Raw genomic sequence first — 19,002 nt, 5'->3', positions numbered from 1 at the left:
CCTCAACCTGGATTCAAGCTCATGTCACGGATTTCAAAGGTCGCACATTTATGTTTTTCTTTTGGAAGGGGTGGCAACTCTTCCAGTATAATTTTCTTTTCAGAATCCAAACATGAAAACTATCGTCGCAAACGTCGCCTCAGATGTTTTGGTGTCACCAGCTTGACAGGCCTCTCGAGCCGACGTGGCGCACCCCCGGCGCCACGCGCCGCCGCGTGCCTATCGGGCGTCCTATCAGCGCCGCCGGCCGCCAGGGGCGCGGCCGGACACCTGATTCAGCGCGAGCTCCGTCACCACCGCCACCGGACCAGTGCCCCGGCCCAAAACACCGCCGCCAGATGTTTGTTTGCCCTGGCGCCGGTGCGCGTGCCTCGGTCGGCGAGCACTGACGAGCGGCGGAGCACTGACGAGCGGCGCGCCGCTGACTGAGCACAGGTGCTCCGCGCTCGCGGGGGTGACGGCCGGAGCACGCCATGAGGGGGGCGCCTGGCGCCGCGGCGGTCCTGCTGCTGACGCTGCTCGTCTCAGGTCGGTAGTTGCGCTGGAGTCTGGTGGCTGAGATCGTTGTGGGGAGGCGAGCGGCTCGTGGTTTTAAACTGTCTGTCGTCCGAGGTGGGTGGCGTTGATGGTTTGTTTGACGCTGTCGGTCTGTTCGTTCCTTGGTGACTGTCGCTATTGGGCTCAATACCCAAACGCGAGTAATTGTGCGTTGTCTTCACTAGCACTGGAGGGATATGCGCTTCGAGTGCGCAGGAGAGTTATGTTCAGAGAGCCATGAGATATGCGCTCAGCTATGCACTGGGGAGTCATACTACGTTTGAGCCGTGAGGGGATATGGCTGTGGTCATGTGTATCGAATGTCCGTGTTGTGTTCGGTCATCATGTGAGGTGCAGAACTCGATTGTGTTCAGATGCACTGAATATACGTATGTTGCGCTCACTGTACAGGTGCACTGTCGTTCGTTTAGTTCAGATGCGTGACGAAGGGCCGTCTGTTTCTCATGATTTGTAGATCCACGATTGAGTATCTTCGCCGCCGACAATGGCCGTAGTCGATCCCGAATTCCATCGGGCTGGTCCTCCAACGGACGCGGCTCCTCTCGAAGGCGACCGACGCGTTCGTGTCTGATATCGTAGCCACCCGCCATGATTCAATCGGCGGAAACCTGATAGCGAGTTGGACGCGCCGGCACAGGTGCCGCCGCGCCATGGGCGCTCCAGCGAGCGGGCTGCCCCTCCCTGTCTGCCCCCCCCCCCTCCCCCCCGAGTGAGACCCGTGAGATCAGCGCAGATCCGGGAGTCATTCAGGGACGGCGTGTCAATATGGGAGAATGGTGAAGTGTGGAACGGGTGGCGCGAATATCGGCTGATGACTGACGACGAATATCGAAGGCTATTCAATTCCCGCGTCCAATTGGAAGGCAAAATCCAGGATACTCTGTAAAGCCTCCTTATCCTTAGGCAAAAGGAAATATTGAGCTACCATTGGAGTACATGCAAACGTGGCGTGTGTTTGTTGGAAGATGCTGTGAATATTTGTGTACTTGTACACCAACATACATAACGAAATGACACTACCCATCTCGGACAATGGATTTGAAAACCGAGCGGTCTGTTTCGTCAATGCAGCTCTGCAGCAGGGTTACTGCCTGTAAGCCGCGGGCCACGTCAGCACCCGGTGCCCTGGCCGGCTCACACGGTGCGTGCAGCCGCAGCACAGCCGCAGCACCAGCTCGCTTTTTAAGCTCATGCTTCAGGGCTGCACGGTGCTCCTGATACATGCAGGACCACGTTCGACGCAGTTGCAAGGATCAGAGGCGAGCTGTTCTTTTTCAAGGATCACGTAAGTGCACGGAGTCAAGGGCGAACCCTCACGCCGGATAGCACGATTGGAAGACGTGATTTGGTGGCCTAAAAACGCGTAGCTGTGTCATGCATTGTCTTCTTACAGTTGTTCAAGCACATAGTGGTCGGGGCTCTAAAGAAAGTGGTCTGTTCTGAAAAACAACAACGTGTGCAATATTAAACGATGATGAGGGGAACACGCCCGAAGCTCACACAGATGTCACCAATATCTGAGGACAAATATTTAGGTACATTTGGTCTAAAGCGCTCACAGCCATTCCGTCTTCGATTTGCCCAAGCATTTCGAAAACGAATCCTTGCGGAGGCTACCTAACAACGTGTTGTCTTGTCCCGGGGCAGCACTCCTCTGGTTGAACGTCTCACGTAAACTTAAAAGTAGCACAGGAGCAAAAATGGGCAGAAGCAAGAACAAACCATTCATTAGTAATGTATCCTATGAACATTAGACTAAGACAATATACCTATAACTCAGTCCGTAGGTTTAATCGTGTGAAGCCGACCGGCTAAGCGTATGGCCTCGACCGGGTGTCTCCTGCTGGTGTCCTTATCTCAGAGGGAATGTTTTACATTTGAGGATTTTGAGTATGTTCTTCTACTTACCATTTGGTTAAAATGCTCCTCTATACGTCATCGTTTGGTTACACTACGAAACGTCCCTATAAGATCAGAGCCGTTACCAGACTGATAGCGAGTTGGCGGTCACGGGACTCTCCGTCCTACGTCCGCCAATGTCGTGAGCCGTGCTGACGTACGGTAACGGATGCTGATGATAAGGGATAACGGATGACCGGATACGAATAATTCCCTCATCCTGTCCGTCTCCACCTCGAGCACTACATTGCCCCCGAGGTGGCCGTATTCGCGGGACGTTTCGACGGCGCCATGCATGCCTGTGTGACCTTCAACCAGCCTGCCACGAAAACCTGAACAAGTTCGCGGGCGGCGTCAAGCTAAAAACAAGGCGGTTTTAGGTCTTAAAAAATGTCATGGCTGCGAAGTGCTCTGACGGTAGTGCGCGCCTGCCGCGTCGCCCGGCAGTACTTCTGGCGGCGGGACGTGCGCGGCCACCTGATGACGCCGGAGCCGGTGGAGGTGGACACTTTCTGGGGCGGCCTGCCCGCCCGGGCCTCCGTCGACGCCGTGTACGAGCGTCCCGACGGCAGTGTCGTCTTCTTCTGCGGTACGTGGCGTCCGTCCCGGCCGGGTTGCTGGGCCCGGGGGCACGTCGACCGCGCGATTATGTAGATCGTGTGCTAGTGTGCTATGTGCGGCCACGTAGATCGTGTGCTAGTGTGCTATGTGTGGCGGTATGCGAGATCACCAGACTGTATAACCAACCTGTGATTTCATTAGCAAACCGTAGCATCCCTTATACTTATCTTAATACTTATTATACTTAATATCATACTTATCACATGATCCTTAAGAAACATAAAGCTAAGATAAGACAATCGTTACTTTAACGTTGTGACAGTGTCGAAGCTATCACAGAGACAGGTCTATTTCCAGATTTTGATGCTACCAAGCTAAAGCAGGCTGGTGGACCTGGAGCTAAATAGTGAATACATTAGTCACTATTTAAGGCGTCAAATTCACCCACTCCCTCCTGGAGCGTGGTTGCCACGTGCTAACGGCGGGCGGTGTAACCAATGCCCCGCAGGCACACCTAGCTGTGGAAGACCTTTGTTCATAAGTGTTCTGGGACAGACACTTCCAGCCTATGCGCGGACCCTTTATGACCTGACCCGATCTGGTCTGACCCATGATCCCTGACCCCTCCCGGCAGGCGCTTGTTTCCGTATGTACTGGGACGCCCGTAGCCACTGTCTGACCTGACCTGACCTGACCTGACCTCAACCGGCAGGTCGGTACTTCTGGGTGTTCTGGGACCGCCACGCCCTGACGGGCTACCCCCGGCCCCTGTCTGACCTGGGTCTTCCTGAGGAGACGCCGTCGGTGGACGCCGCGTTCGTCAGCGGACACACCCAGGGCACCTACCTCATCACGGGCGGCCAGTACTGGAGGTCAGAATTGGAGATGTGCCTTGGTTCCCGCGGGTCCACGACTAGCGCTGCCTTTTAGTCGTTGTGTGACCGCGGTTGGAAAGGGCTCGCATGCACGAGTGAGCGATGCGGAATCCAGTTTGAGCACGTAGACCGCCGAACCCTGAGATCGAGAGGGAAAGACGCGTCTTCACTGCTTAAGTGGAGAGGATAGATGCGTCCTCATAGCCAGGCGACAAGATCGCCGCGCACAGCTTGAGCTCACCTTTACATGTGTCGTACCGGTTGAGTTTGACGGGTTGTGGCGCGCCTCAGGTTTAATGAGCTGACCGAGACGGTGGAGGCCGACTCTCCACTGCCCATCAGCCGTCTGTGCAGGGGGCTGCCGAGGAAGCTGGACGCAGCCTTCACCGACGCCGACGGTGTGTTTTTGTTCTGCTCTGTGTCACCAACTCTTCACCAATTTGTCCATCTAAAATACGGCAACTAATAGTGACATTAAAGGGCGATTATAATTTGTTTATTACGTATTAAGAGAAACTGGCACGATGATTCATCAGGCCTTGACAATAATGTCACATTTCCCTAGCTATTTCTGGAGAGGCTATCCAAAATTTTCGAAGCAACCCTTGCACCCAACGACAACTACACCTCCACCCAGCCCCACACACCTGCCTCGCAACCCAGCCTCCGAAGTCACGCCCGCCCCCGCCCCCAGGTCAGACGTTCTTCGTGCAGGGTCGACACTACTGGCGTTGTGACTCACCCCGCGCCCAGGTCCGCTCGTACGCGCCAGACCTGGTGGCGCCGCGCTGGCTCGGCTGCTCGCTGGCACAGTGCTGTCTCGAAAACGTGGACGACCACATCGACACGGAGGTGCTGTGGTCGGGCGCGCGCTCCGGCAACCTGCGTAACGCCACCGGCCCCCTGGCGGCGGTTGCGCGGGGCTTGCTGGTGGTGGCGCTAGTGGCGGTCTGGGTCGGATCGACGCGGCTGACTGGGTCCTTGTGAGGACGCGTGATCGCTGCACCGTGAGGACGGTGCGGTGCATCGTTAGGGTAGGCATGTGCATCGTTAGGACAGGCATGTGCATCGTGGGGAGAGCTGCCGCATCATGAAGCCAGATTTGTGCATCATGAGGTCAGATTGGTGCATCGAGAAAACTGACCGGACCGTGGACGTGTAACAGGAAGAGGCTGCAGTCTGGGATGCCCTGGGCGGCCGGAGGCCGCTAAACCGTGTGATCCGTGCTGGCTGGAGGAGGGTGTTGTGTTTCCACTGCGCGCGCTCTGTCTGCCCCTGAGAGTCTCACGCTAGTGTGATCACGCTGAGTTCGCGTCGATAGATTTCAAGTGAAGCCCGCACAATAACGTACCTGCGCATTGGTCGCGGTGTTTTTGTCTCCGCAGCTGCGGGGCGGATCATCGGAGAGCGACATGGATCGAGTTGGGACAGAGTTCGCCTTGTAAGATGTAGTCTTGTGGTGCTGCCCAATTAAAACCTGTTTCAAAAGAATACTACGGTGCACACCCATTACGGATGATAACGAAAGATTCGTAGCTTAAGTTATTGCTGGCATGTGCTTTTCAGCGGAGAATGAGGGTAAATGGGCACTAGCTGCGTTGGCATTGTCAAGCATCTCAGCGGTCGGTTTGATAACGAAAGCAAAAGAGAAGAGGACAAAGTGAAAGATTTGATGAGATAGTGAAAGTTCGAGAATGACGTCCACCAGTTATTGGTATTTGGTTCCAAAAAAAGAACTGTATGTTTTACAGAACACCGAGTTGAAAAATTGCTTTAAGTATTTTGTGTGTGGCGTTTTTGACACATCAAATGGTTAAATGCGAAACTGCGTATTAGGTAAAATGCAAAGCCAATTGGCAAAGAAGCGGATATGTGCCCTTTCAAGTGCTAAATAGTCAATTTATTTTTGGTAAACCTAGTGAAATGTACGCTAGTGAAATGACACCAGTGTAATCATTGGGTTATCTGTTCCTTGTATTTGACAAATGTCACGGAATATCCAGGCAATGAAGTGATACAGAGCTTTAAATGTGTTTGACAGATCCTTGCCAGTCCAATGCATGCTCCGCATGTGTAGAACGCGACACGTAAATCGTCCAAGAATGATATTTTCTTGCCCAGGTACGGGCAGCTGATTCAGCTTGTTAAACGCGCATTTGTCTTTTTAGCTCCACGGATAGCCAGGTGACTGTGTCGACCAGCCTTGCTGCGTGTTTTAGTACTTTCGCAAGCATGAAAGAGTTATTTCGGCGCGAATTTATGACACGTCAAGAGCAAGATCTACGGTATCGGGGTTTGTTATAACAGATGGTAGCGTTGATCATGAGATATGTAGCAACTCGCCAAAATTGCTCTTGCTTTTCTCTGTTTTTCACCAATGACTTAAGTACAAAACAGTCCTAACTCCTTATGACTGGCTTATTTTTAGGTGCTAGGCAAGCGGCTGCATATATAACTCACGGACGTGCAGTAGCGTTTTGCGAGTCACGCTTCTCGGTGAGGACCAGTCGTCAGTTTGAGCATCCAAGCCGCGTAAATTATGTACCGCTTGCTGCTAATCTGGCGCCCCCAAAAAACGTTAAAGCTAATCCCTTAAATAGTGCTGATTTGAGGGGCTGAGGACATTATTCCTAACTCATCTGCTTAGATTATATCTAGCTTGTGACGGTTTTTTACGCAAGGGCTACGTATTTGAAGTAACTTGGTTACGTGGCTCAACATTTTATTTATACCAGATCGAGCCATAATTGGTTTACGCAAGAACAAAACACACCGGTTAACACTAGAGCGTCCATTACTGTTCTCTTGTGAGAGTCCTGGTCTCTCACGGTCTGTCCCCTCCCCTTCTCTACCTGCAATGCTGGATTCGGCCCCACCCCTCGGGCAGCGGCTGTGATTCACCCAAGGTGTTCTCCATCTGTGGCCCGCATTAAAGCCACCGCCAAAGCGGTCGCTTTTAGACTCGACGTCCTGCCTGATCTTCTTCGTGACAGCACTGAATCTGAAGGAATGCAAACTAATGCCCATGATCTTCATTATCCGGGTGCGTGACAGATTTACCGATCAACTCGATGCTTTAGCTGGCGATTTCTGATTAAGTCGCCATCGGTTTGAGAGGGGAGGACTTGCTTGCCTATAAATGACCTCATAAGGAGCTTATGATAATAGCCAAGAAAAAAATTTGACTGTCATGCGCATCTACGTAATATTCCAAAATTGTGATGACTGAAGCTGCTCCCCGACATTGCACTGCTACGCCACATCATGTTTGGCTACTAAGTGATAACAGCATAGCGCGACACACGGGTTTGAGTGCGGCGTACTCGCGTGGCTGCCCCCGAGCCTGGTCAGCGCTGACCTCTGACCGGCGCACCGCTGTCCAAGTCACGTGACTGCCGCCGGGCACAGACATAATGCTGCAGAAAGCCGCTTGGAATCGGGCCGGCAAGTAAACATGTTTTTACTCGGTGAAATTGCGGGAGGGGGTTCATGCATTCTTGGTTCGGGAACTAGAAACAGAGCAGACTGTTTACCAAGATGTCTGCAGTATTTTACTCAAGATATCTTAGCTGGTGTTCTTAGAATATTGCGCAACAATTACAGAGCAACATCTGCACTCGGCGTTGAAACAGCTTGTCAAAAATGACAATCATAGGTTGTTATTGTGGCAATTTTTGCATCGGAAGTTGTCATCATGATAATCTTTATATCACAGGTTGTGATTATGGCAATGTTTGTATCAGCGGCTGTCATTAAGGCAATGTTTATATCAGAAGTTGACATTCAACCGGCATAAGAACCAAGCCTTAAAGCGCTCCAGGGTGCACCGTTTTGGTACGCGAGTCCAGAGCGCCTACACAAACGAGCGAACAAGTTATGACTAATTCAGCACCCCGCAGCAGCGGATCCAAAGGGATGAGCACGGGACCATGCTCTCCCCCTCGGGCCAGTAAGAGCCCCATAGCCGGCCGAACAAAGCCAGATTTTTTACACAAATGCAACAAGATTGGACGTCTTTGGGCTCCAGGCAACCATATACAGTCGCAAGCAAAAGTGAAGGGTAAACGAGTACACAATTTTTCTCTTGACAGACTGAGAGGGTGGTGATTGGGAGGTTTTAAGGCTCATTATATCGTCCCAAAGCTTTACGCTGTTGCAGGGTCCCCATATGTCCACTTCTGATTTCTTTGCACTTGCTCGAAGGGCCCTGCGCTGTTGCTGGTCCCTTCCTGCTGGCGTGCTGGGACACTCCTGCCAAGCAGGAGCCGTCTAATGATTCTTTCCGTTAGCCCGAAAGGCTCCATACGCTATAGCCGAGGCCCCCGTACGTTTACCTGCCGGGACATTCTCATTTGTTCAGGGGCTATTCACACTGGTCTCCGTTAACCTACCGACACACTCACCGTATACCCATGAGCCCTCTACATAGATCCAGGGCCCTTCCAATTCTTTGCTGTTTGCGTATTTGTTGAAGGCTCACTTACCCTATTTGTTGAAGGCCCATCTGTTAACCTGCTTGGGTACACTTTTAGTGCTTGGCGCACTGGGTCGATAGGGGCCTTTCAAGTTAACCTTCGCTGGCACACTGGATTGATCGGGGGTCCTGCGCATTGGGTTTTGGTATTTGAATGCGGGGCCCTTTGCCTTTGTCGGGGGCCATGTATGTTAACCTGCTCGGGCGCATTCAATCGTTTGGGAGCCCTCTACATAAGGTCTTGTGTACTTCCTATTTTAATGGAGGACCCTACGCTCTTGCCGGGGACCCTATCCGTTAGCCTGCTCGGGTGCACTTGATTGGTCGGGGGGCCCCACATGGAGTTGCCCGTATTTCTCATTTGAATGAAGGGCGTTACACTTTTGTCAGGGGCCCGTTCTGTTAACCTGTTCTGGTTTACTCGATTGTTCGGGAGCTCTCTACATTGTGTTGTGAGTATCTTTTATTTTAAAGGAGGGCCCTACGCGCTTGTCCGGGGCCCCATCTGTTAACCTGCTCGTGCACACTCGATCATTCCTGGGCTCTCCATATTGTGTCTTGGGTACTTCTTACTTGAATGAATGGCGCTATTTTCTTGTCGGAGTCCCGTCTATCAAACTGTTCGGGCCAGTGGTGGATCCAGCTGGGAAGGATATGGAAACATGCCCCCTCAATCTCCAAGGGGACCCATACGCTCCCAAGGGGCTCATGACCGGCTGAACGGACGTAGTTTTTAACGCAAAATACAACAAAATTGGACGTCATTGGGTTTTCAGGTGACCAAAGACAGTTGTAAGTGAAAGTGAAGAGCCCGTGACCAGGCAAAGCTAATTCTTTGCTGATTGAGAGGGTGGCGAATGGGGATATATTGAGGCTCACTACGCTTTCTAGAGGCGTCACGCTGCTGCCAGTACCCTATTTCATCACTTGCCGGGTCAGTCCGATCGCTGTTGGGACATTATGTGATAACATGCCTGCACACTGCTGGTGGATCAGCGATCCCCCACGGATTCTTCCCATTCGTCCGAAAGGCTTCATACACTATCGCCAAGACCCCATATGCCGAGGCACGCTCAGCTGTTCAGGGGCCCTTCGTATTAGTCTTGGGGTTATTCCACTTGCCAGGAGGCCTGTGTGCTGTTGCTGGGGCTCATGTAAGGTAAGGTACAGAGCCACTCGATGCTGAGGCACCTTCTACATTGATTTAGGGCTATTTTCCCTTGATCTCTTTGCGGAATACCCTTCAGTCATATCGGGGCCCTTCCTATTAACCTGCCCAAGCACTTTTAATTGCGCAGGGACATTAATTCACGCACACCGGTCTTGGTAATACCCTTTGCTCAGAGGCCCTGCCGCGGCACCTATGATCGCTCAAGCCTCAAAATGACAGGATCAGAATCAGAATGACAGGAGTCATCACGATCTGGGGAAAGTAAATAAGCTCCATGTAACTGCATACGCACCACGCCTATCTTTCTGGTGCTGCGCACAGTGAGATGGGTCCTATTTAACAAATGGCATGCTAAGAAACTTACAATCTATTGGTCGGAGTGCAAAAATGTCTTATTGGGGGGGGGGGGGGGAGGCTGGACTCAAGGGGAGCGGCACAATATTGCGTGCCTCGTCCCCCCCCCCCCTTCTTGATGAAATCCTGGAATCGCCGCCGGCACACTATGATGATGTAGTCGCAGTTGTTGTTGGTGCTGCTTGCCTTTTTGCAGCCCTGAAATGCAAGCCCTGACCTTCTCTTGACCGGAGCTCGGAAAATTTACGAAATGCTTCAGATGTGAGCCCACAACGAAAAGTACAAGCAACCCACGGGGTAGCTTTCAAAGTCAGCTACTAAAAATTGCAGGAGGAGCATCATAAACGAAGTCGACCAGGTACCATTGTCATCGCCACAAATCCAACAGGGACCTGCCGCCACCTTTTCCGGCGACCATAAAACCCCATCCCCCACTTCAGCTTTCATCTCTCAGCCTTCGCCCGGGCGCCGCCCGAACACTCACCCCACCCGACAAGACGCCTGCTGTTTCCGGTCCCGGCCGGCAGGGGCGCCTCGGTCGCGCTCGATCGAATCCTGCGTGGCGGCGGGGCGCAGCGGCGGCGGCGCGGTCTCTGATGCGGTTATCCCGCCGCCGCCTGCTGAGCCCCACGCCACTCAGCTGTTGCGCCGGCCGCTGCTGCGGCACACGGCGGCTGCCTGGCGGCGGAGAGTGCCACGCGCGGCGGAGGTGCGGTGAGAGCGCGGGAGGATCGCGCTCCTGAGGAGGTCAGGTGAGAGTGGGCCGGCGCTGGGAGGGAGGCGTTGTTCGGTGGGGCCTCTGCTCTGTTGTCGGAGCTCGCGTGTTAAAGAGTGGCGACCGTTTTGAGCGGGGAGGTGAACAAGTTTGCTGACTGGGTGAAGAATCAATTGATTGCCTGCAAGCAACATAAGGGAACTATTCAGCCACGGACTTTCGCTGATACGGATCTATGACACTGAAATTATAACTGAAGCTGTTTGGAGGTGAGGACGAGCGTACAGCCTCTAGAGATGATTTTTGGGGACTAGATCCGTTCGCACGCCACTGGCCCAGAGACTGCGGGAAACAAACCTACCAGATCACGAGATGTGTGCTCGTTTCCATTAAAAATACTTTGGCGGCCTCTCGTTCACCATCGCTCTGCCCAGAGTTACGTTCACGGCATCTCAGTCCTCAGTCAGTCCTTTCCGGCTGTGGAATCCTCTGTCCACCCAGCCTATCCCTCGCCGTCAGTGCGTCCACGCCGGTTGATCTCTTCAGCTGTAGAGTCCTCTGTCCACCCAGCCTATCACCCCCCGTCACTGCGTCCACGCGAGCTGCCGCGCAGGCATCTGAGCTCCCGTGCTCCGTTCCACATCTGCCGCGTCTGGCGCCAAGTGCCGAGTTCAGAAAGCGATCTGCTAATGGACGAGCGCAGCGTTCCAGCAGAGGCGCCGAAGGTAAACAGTTTCCACCTCACGTGCATTGTTGGACTAGAGCTGCCGCTACTTCGACGTAGTCAATGCGCGATTTTTCCTGCCGAATTTCTTCGCATTACATCACTCACGCGCTAACTTAGGCCCACTCCGACCACACACACTTTGAACCCAGCCGACAGTTACAGTTTTGATAAACCCAATAAGAAAAGTGAATTACTGAACCCTTAGAAAATATATACATGCAATGGCATTTACAAATAAACGCGATGCGAAGAGCTGGATGCGTGAAAACATGCTTTGCAAAGAAGTGCGTGTTCGAAGAAGTGCGATGCGAATAATTGTGCATACCAATAACAGCTTGCCGAATTCATTAGCTAGATGCGAAAAAGTGCGTGTGCGCAGAATTGGAAGTAGCATGTTTTACAGACATCAGGTTTTGCGTTGCGGAGTTTTTTCTAATGAAAATGCAAATTATTAATACAGTAAGGCAACAGGCATTAAAATTCATCTCAAATGAACTTTTACATCGCCTTTTGGAAATAGTAAATGCTATGGCAGCAAAAGGGTGGTAATCATTAACTACTCAGGTCAAGGTGCGCTGCACGCTCACCGGGCAGGGGCTGCCAAGCACACACTTGCAACATGCGTTCGGCTGAAGTCGGACGTGGCATCATAGGATTATGGATACACTGAGCTACAATATTTGGTCGAAGAAGATATGGCTTGATGCGGCTCACCTTTTTAGCATTCCAGATTGAGATGCATCAACACAAAACTCGGCGTTCCTGTGATGGTTTGCGCGCGCGTAGTAAGACCTGTTTCAAAAGAGGCTCACTGAAATATTTTGTACAGTGTGCTATGTTCCTGGGGATAGATGACAGAATGGGGCTAGAACAGCCAGTCAGGTTTGATATTTAAGTGGTCTGCCATGCGTTATGCGCATGCATAGTGTGTTCCTAAAGCCGTCGCACTCTATTTTGCCATGAACGGAGGAATATACAAATTTCGTACATTTTCATTCAGGGCGTGGCATGCAAGTTCTAAACGACGCTCTCTATTTTCACATTTTGTTCTGTGATAGTAATACTCAGAAATAACCATTTTCCTGGAACCTGAGATTTAACTGACCTTGTAATGACTTGTTTACCTCACGCATCTCTTTTCCATTGTCATGTCCGTCAGTTGCGCTGCCTGCAAAGCCGAAATTGTTGTGTATTTACACATGTGCTGAGCTGAGACCGGGGTTTGTGGGAAGGAGCCAAGACAGACTTATTTATTTTGTTAGATGTTGTGGCTCTTCAGCCTTGCATTCAGAACATGTGCTCAAGGCATAAGACAACCTGAGTGCAGTTGAAAAGCTCATTATCTTTCTTCACTGGTTCATGCCAGTTTAGCAAATTGTGATGCATTACATTCCAAAATATTGTATATTTTCTTGTCCAAAAACTACCGCAGATCTCAGTGCTGCGGGGCTGGGAGCCGAACGTTACGATGCTCAGCGCGTGGCGTCCGGTGCCCGCACCGAGAGCTGCCCGCGAATAATCCGTCCAGAGCGCGCTTCGACCAGCCGCTGGGCGCGATGCTGTGCCGTAGTACACGCAGGCGCTGCGGAGCAGTCTGTCTCGGCACGCGCGCGCGCGCGCCTGAGGCGGGGTGGAACCCCCACGTCGCCGTTGTGAGAATGAAGCGTAGTTTTTCAGCCGGCATCAATAGGCTTCTACGAGCGATCAGCAGGGGAGCCCGTACATTGGCAGGGAAGGTCGCACTGTAGTCACTGTGCACGGTGTTGGGATCAACTTTATTTGAAAATGTGGATCACGTCGTAAGGCTTTTAAAACCATTTTGAACTAGTGACATCAATTGATGTCATTGCCAATCAATGACATCGTCCATGTAGATGTTGTCTAGATTTGCCTCGAGCCTGCCTAATTTTTTTCAAAAGCCTTTCATTGTCCTCTGAAGAACAAGTTGTGTTTCCCGGATTTGCAAATGTTTCGACTTATCATTGGTGAGCGGCTTTACTGAAATACAGTGGGTCTGCCACGGGATGGTATCACGTACGGGGAACAGATACCACAAACTTTTGGAACTGAACATAAGGCCCGCAGACGTCCAGGTGTGGCTACAAGCATACGTATGAAATATATATATATATATATATATATATATATATATATATATATATATATATATATGCACATGACGTGACATATGCGGAAACAAATCGAAATCACAACTTGTAAAGTTCTGGCTGGCACCAATAACTCATAAAGGTCATGCCGATAAACCACAGCTACAAAACCACATAATATGTGTGCAAAACCAAACACCAAACACGCATGTGTGTCTCACGATGTTCCTTAACATGATTTTGTAAGCATTAGTATGTCAAGCTGAAATAGCCCGATTTTCAGGCGAAATCTACCTTTCATCTGGTGTAATGAGGTCATTTATTGAACGAACAGCATCACGACCATTCCCAATCGCAAGTGTTTTTTTTTCAAAGTAATCGACTGGTCTCCTGCCGCGAGTTTCTATCATTCTTAGTCAGGAAACGTTAGAGGGAGTTGTATTGACCCTGCTTTTCCGTTCGCGAATTATGAAAAACGACAAATCATAGCAAGGGCACGACTTTGACATTTGGGGTTCGAAGTATCATCATAAGGCAGCTACGTCCAAACGTCACCAACCTGACACTGTTAAGTCGCGCCAGAGCAGCAAGTTCGAGATTACGCATTCCACCTTTCTTTCTTGGTAATCGATCGGTGAGAATTAACTTCAAATCACACGTGAGCTTGATTTCGGTGGTGTTTGCACTTTTTCATCAGAGATAGTTGTGTAACGTTGAATTTATACAAGAAGATGAGCGGAAAATGCCTAGCATTCGCTGTTGCCTTATTGCTCCTTGCTGAAAATCAGCTCATTGGGCACGGACAGTGCAGTTGGCAGACTGAAAACACGTTCAGTTAATCCATGAATTTCCTGGGCATCATGATGTTACGCAGTTACGGCCACCCGCGTCGCCAAAATGGTTCCAAAACAAGTGAACAGCAGTGTATTGGAATACCAGTTAAAGACCAGAACCTATCAGCTCTGCTGTGTGGTGCTGTGTTGTGTTGCGTCGACCTGTGCTTCGTGTGCCAATGTAACACGCAGGCCTTCCAGCGTGAGTCCAGCAACTGTTTAAATGTGAAAACCTTGTGAAATATTTTAGCTGTGTTAGGAACATGCAAGCGTTTGTACGCTAGCTTCGCTGCGCTTTATGTATAAATTTAAATTGTTTATGTCTTGCTGTTTGATTAGCGTCTCTAGCTGCTCTAGTAGCTTAAGATAATCGGCCGAATCTACAAATGATTGTCGCTGGGAAACAGTGCGATGCGCATGCGTTCAGAAAACCTTGGCTACTTGGAAAAACGTTTTAGGCGTTCAAAAAGTATGGCCTGACTTCGCGCAGAGCTTCGGACATGGCATAATTTAATTTGTAAATGATCTATCTCAGTCCCGCTAATGTGTACATCATCTTTGAAGTATCAACTTATCAGTCATAGCACACAGACCCTCACTCTTTCTTCGTCCAATATCATCCTCGTGGGATGACTGTAAGCTCACTCCACCAAATTTACAGGGTGTTTCGTGGACGCAAAGCTGGAGCGTACTATCAGCAAATCCTTGTTCATTCTTGACGTCATCGTACGTAGATGAGCTCCCGAGGACAATTTCCCTTCAGGACTTACGAGCCGTGCTGCGAGATACTCACACTAAAGGTTCTCCGATGCGCTGGTTCTGCATTGTGTGAAAAGCGAAACATTGAAACTGCCCGGTCCGCCAAGACCAGATTTGCTCTTTAATTCTCGGGTAATCTGGGACCTGAACCGATAACCCTATCCGCCCAGCATGGCCAGCACTGAAATAACACTGTTATGCATTCATGAATGAAAGTAGCGGCTCACATCCCTGCAGCTGTTCCCAGCATGTCACTCGATGCATAGATGCTAGCAGTAACCGCACGCTGCTGTTGGAGGCTGCAGCGTCCGACCACGCGCTTATTTTTTTCGGTAGTTTTATTACATCCATTATATCTTATGGCATATGCTATAGTATATATACATAATATATCAGGGCATGCGCTGTATGCCATAGGCCATAGAGCGAACTGTCTGCCAAATAGCGTTGGAGTTTGTTGCGGTATTGATTTTAGGGCTTAATGGAATGAACCGAAATTTTACTTGCCCTCATTTGAACGCATTCAGATAGTTTTATGACTTAAAATGTGGTCGGTGGTGAGGTCATTTTTGACTCACCCGGTAAAGGGCGTTGCATGGAGGGACACACCTAAAATTGCGTGGATGCTCCCCCCCCCCCCTCCCCCAGTTTTTAGCCTGTGGCATAGCTTTGGTGTCCACGGCCCTTGAGGCTCGGACTCGGAATGTTTGCTGCCCGTGCGAAGCTGGTTCGCGATCCAAGGCATAGGGATGCTCTAAAACTATGAAAAGGTAAAGCAAGGGCCTTTCACGCATCACAGTAAATCTCAGGTTTATTTGAAACGTGGCGGGCTTAGTGATCTGTGGATCTTTGAGATACACATTCCTAAACCTCCTATTTAGAAGCCTGCATTTAATTGTTTGGCGCAAGGGCACACGCACGAAGGCGACTGTAGCATCACGTGCCTCCCCCTACCTCTCCCTGATAATTTCAAATTTGAATTGCATAAGAAACTTTAATCACAGCAAGAAGTGGCGTTGCTGTTTCATGTCATGCAAAGAATTTCGCAGCACCTACGGCGTGCTGGACCGGGTTCTTAGTGAGAAATCTTGAGCTGTGGCGCCACCCTCACTCCCCCATTACAGTTCCTGCAAACGCCTCTGAATTTTGAATTCAGAATTTGAAAATGCCTAATTCTGGCTAGGCATTTCCTTGAATTGTTGAATTGTGTGCAGTGTCTTTCCACGTGACCTGCACAACTCATCGAAATTTTGCCAGCATTCACAACTACTTTACTCTTGTAAGTTTTGCTCAGCAACGAAGCAAATTTTGCCAGAACTGGAATAGCTAAGCAAGGGCGGCTAAGTCGCGTTCCCTGTTCTACGATGTAAATGACCAAATTTGAATCACTTACAGATGCAAATGCTCCATTTCTCCATAATGTGACTGTTAACAGCTTATCAGGCTTTGTTTCGTGTGAGGGATGGTACATAAGACATCGAAATGGGCTTGCGGTTCTTTGGACTGCAGTTATGTGCGTACATTTGCATGATTGCTGACAGTCATCGCGACCCTGTGAACAGAGCAAATTTACCGGACCCCTTTTGCGCAAATATTTTTTTTCCGATTGACGTCATCATATCACCTGCATCTGCTGCGCTACCAGTGACGTCACCATCTCATTTGCATCCGCAGCATTCCAGCAACGCCATCGTCGACCTACACCCACAGCAGTCCCAGTGACGTCACCATTTCATTTGCACCCTCAGCATCACAGTAACGCCACCGTCTCCCTGCACCCGCAGCGTCCCCAGTAACGTCACCGTGGCATTTGCACCCGCAGCATCCCAGTAACGCCACCGTCCACCTGCACCCGCAGCGTTCCCAGTAACGTCACCGTGGCATTTGCACCCGCAGCATCCCAGTGACCCCACCGTCTCCCTGCACCTGCAGCGTTCCCAGAAACGTCACCGTGGCATTTGCACTCGTAGCATCCCAGTGACCCCACCGTCTCCCTGCGCCCGCAGCGTTCCCAGTGACATCACCGTGGCATTTGCACCCGTAGCATCCCAGTGACCCCACCGTCTCCCTGCGTCCGCAGCGTTCCAAGTGACGTCACGATGTCGACGTACCGCGGCTGCTGCCTGGTCTCGTGCTACCACGAACACGTGTCACGGCTGTCGGTCACAGTGGGCGCCGTGACGCTGGCCGTCGTCACGCTGTGCGTGGCCACAGACCGCTGGGTGACCACCACAGAACCGCTGGTGACGACTTCACTGGCTCACAGGCCGACCGACGTGGCCCGCTACAGGATAGGGCTGCTCCGTGTCTGCCGGCTCCAGGAGCTCGGACCGCTCGGTAGGTGGCGACGCGTCAGTTGGGGTGACTGTAGCACTCACCTGGCTCACCTAGTCCCATCGCACGCAGCACAGCTTACCGAGGAGACTACGGTACTCACCTGGCTCACCTAATCCCATCTCACGCAGCACAACTTACCGAAGAGACTGTAGCATTCACCTGGCTCACGCAGTTCAGCCCCACGCAACACAGCTTACCGAAGAGACTGCAGCATTCACCTGGCTCACACAGTCCAACACCACGCAGCAAAATTTACCGGAAGAGACTGTGAGACTGTAGCATTCACCTGGCTCACACGGTCCCACCTCACACAGTATAACTTATCCAAGAGACTATGGCACTCACCTGGCTCACACAGTCCAACCCCACGCAGCATAACTTACCGAGGAGACTGTAGCATTCACCTGGCTCGCACATTCCAACCCCACGCAGCATAACTTGCCGAGCAGTCCACGGCACTCACCTGGCTCACGCAGTTCAAACTCACGCAGCATAACTTACTGAGAAGGCTACGACACTCACCTGGCTTACCCAGTCTAACCTCACCCAGCTTAACTTAGGCTAATCCCTAACATGACGTAATACAGCCTTATCCAACGCGACCCAACACCACAAGATAACGCCAAGCTAATCTAGCGTAGTAACTGCTCCTAAGGTAACTAACCTAGTCAGCCTACCTTTCCATTTGTATGCTTGCATTTTGAAGACTTCATCTAATATTAACGCACTAAAAAGATCCGACATCAGGCAACATTACTTGTTAGTTGAAATTATGTTTACGTCGGCGATTGGCCGAACTGTCCAAGTGAAATCCATTCCACGGGAGACTCCTGTTGATCTCACCTAACACGTAGTCAGAATTTTCTGCAGGGGAGAGGGGACGATGTAGGATTTTCTTAGACCTCAAACGAATTTGAGTGGAATTCCTGAGAAATCAGTAAGCATTAAGCATAAACATTTTGGCCAGGTGAGTGGGCCAGGGTCTCCGTGTCTCTCTTCCCCCCCCCCTTCCCGCACACACCAGGCTACGCCCTTGAACACCTCTAACATTTCCCCTCAGCCGCTGACGCCCCCTTTTTACAGAGACACGCAGGGAACAGGAGTGCAGCTGGATCGACTATTTAAACATGAGGCGCCTGTCCAGCGTTCACCTCGAGTCAGGGCACCTGATGGCCATCTTCACCGTCGGCGTCATCGACCGCATCAGGTCAGGTCAGGTCAGGTCACGGGTCAACAAGGTGACAGGTGAGGCGACGTCAGGTTACGGGTCGGCAAGGTGACAGTCAAGGTCAGGCCAGGTCGTGGGTGGCAGATCGAGTGGTAAGCTAAACTGCAGATGCTAGGCATTTGTTTCTGCCTGCCCCATCCTGCCCATGTTTGGGGCAGGACCAGTGGGGTTATTGGGGATGTGGTATGCCAGTCTGCGAGACGTCCCAACGCGCTGCATCGTGATGTTCTAGAGACCCGTTTGGCGGCGCAGGATTTTGACATTTCCGATATATAGCACTCGTCATTACTGGCGGGGTCGGCACGATTTGAATATATCTACCCTCGGTTTATGCACGTAAAGTTGAACGAGAGAACATCGCATGTCAATTCATCATGGTCGCTACCATGCTTAACCTGGGGTC

The 19,002-nt window shown here is 51.2% G+C and overlaps 2 protein-coding genes across 2 annotated transcripts; both read left to right on the top strand.

Moving 5' to 3' along the window:
* Positions 1-320: 320 nt before the first annotated feature.
* On the top strand, positions 321-5,910 carry LOC119095598 (matrix metalloproteinase-17). The gene is made up of 6 exons (XM_037218458.1): positions 321-528; positions 1,758-1,843; positions 2,905-3,046; positions 3,731-3,890; positions 4,185-4,291; positions 4,588-5,910. The coding sequence occupies exons 1-6, from the start codon at positions 474-476 to the stop codon at positions 4,878-4,880; spliced, it is 843 nt and encodes a 280-aa protein (XP_037074353.1). The 5' UTR covers positions 321-473; the 3' UTR covers positions 4,881-5,910.
* Positions 5,911-10,556: 4,646 nt separating this feature from the next.
* LOC119095591 (uncharacterized) lies at positions 10,557-18,578 on the top strand (the record flags this gene model as incomplete). The annotated part of the gene is given in 3 exon segments (XM_037218447.1): positions 10,557-10,644; positions 17,115-17,371; positions 18,455-18,578. Coding segments are annotated over 2 exon segments (362 nt in total), but the record flags the coding sequence as incomplete, so codon positions are not given.
* Between the last annotated feature and the right edge of the window lie 424 nt (positions 18,579-19,002).

Source organism: Pollicipes pollicipes, unplaced genomic scaffold (assembly GCF_011947565.3).
Source record: "Pollicipes pollicipes isolate AB1234 unplaced genomic scaffold, Ppol_2.1 Scaffold_4219;HRSCAF=4965_pilon_pilon_pilon, whole genome shotgun sequence".
Lineage (NCBI taxonomy): Eukaryota > Metazoa > Arthropoda > Thecostraca > Pollicipedomorpha > Pollicipedidae > Pollicipes > Pollicipes pollicipes.
The sequence above is the reverse complement of the archived record's forward strand: the minus strand, read 5'-3'. Positions and strand labels throughout refer to the sequence as shown.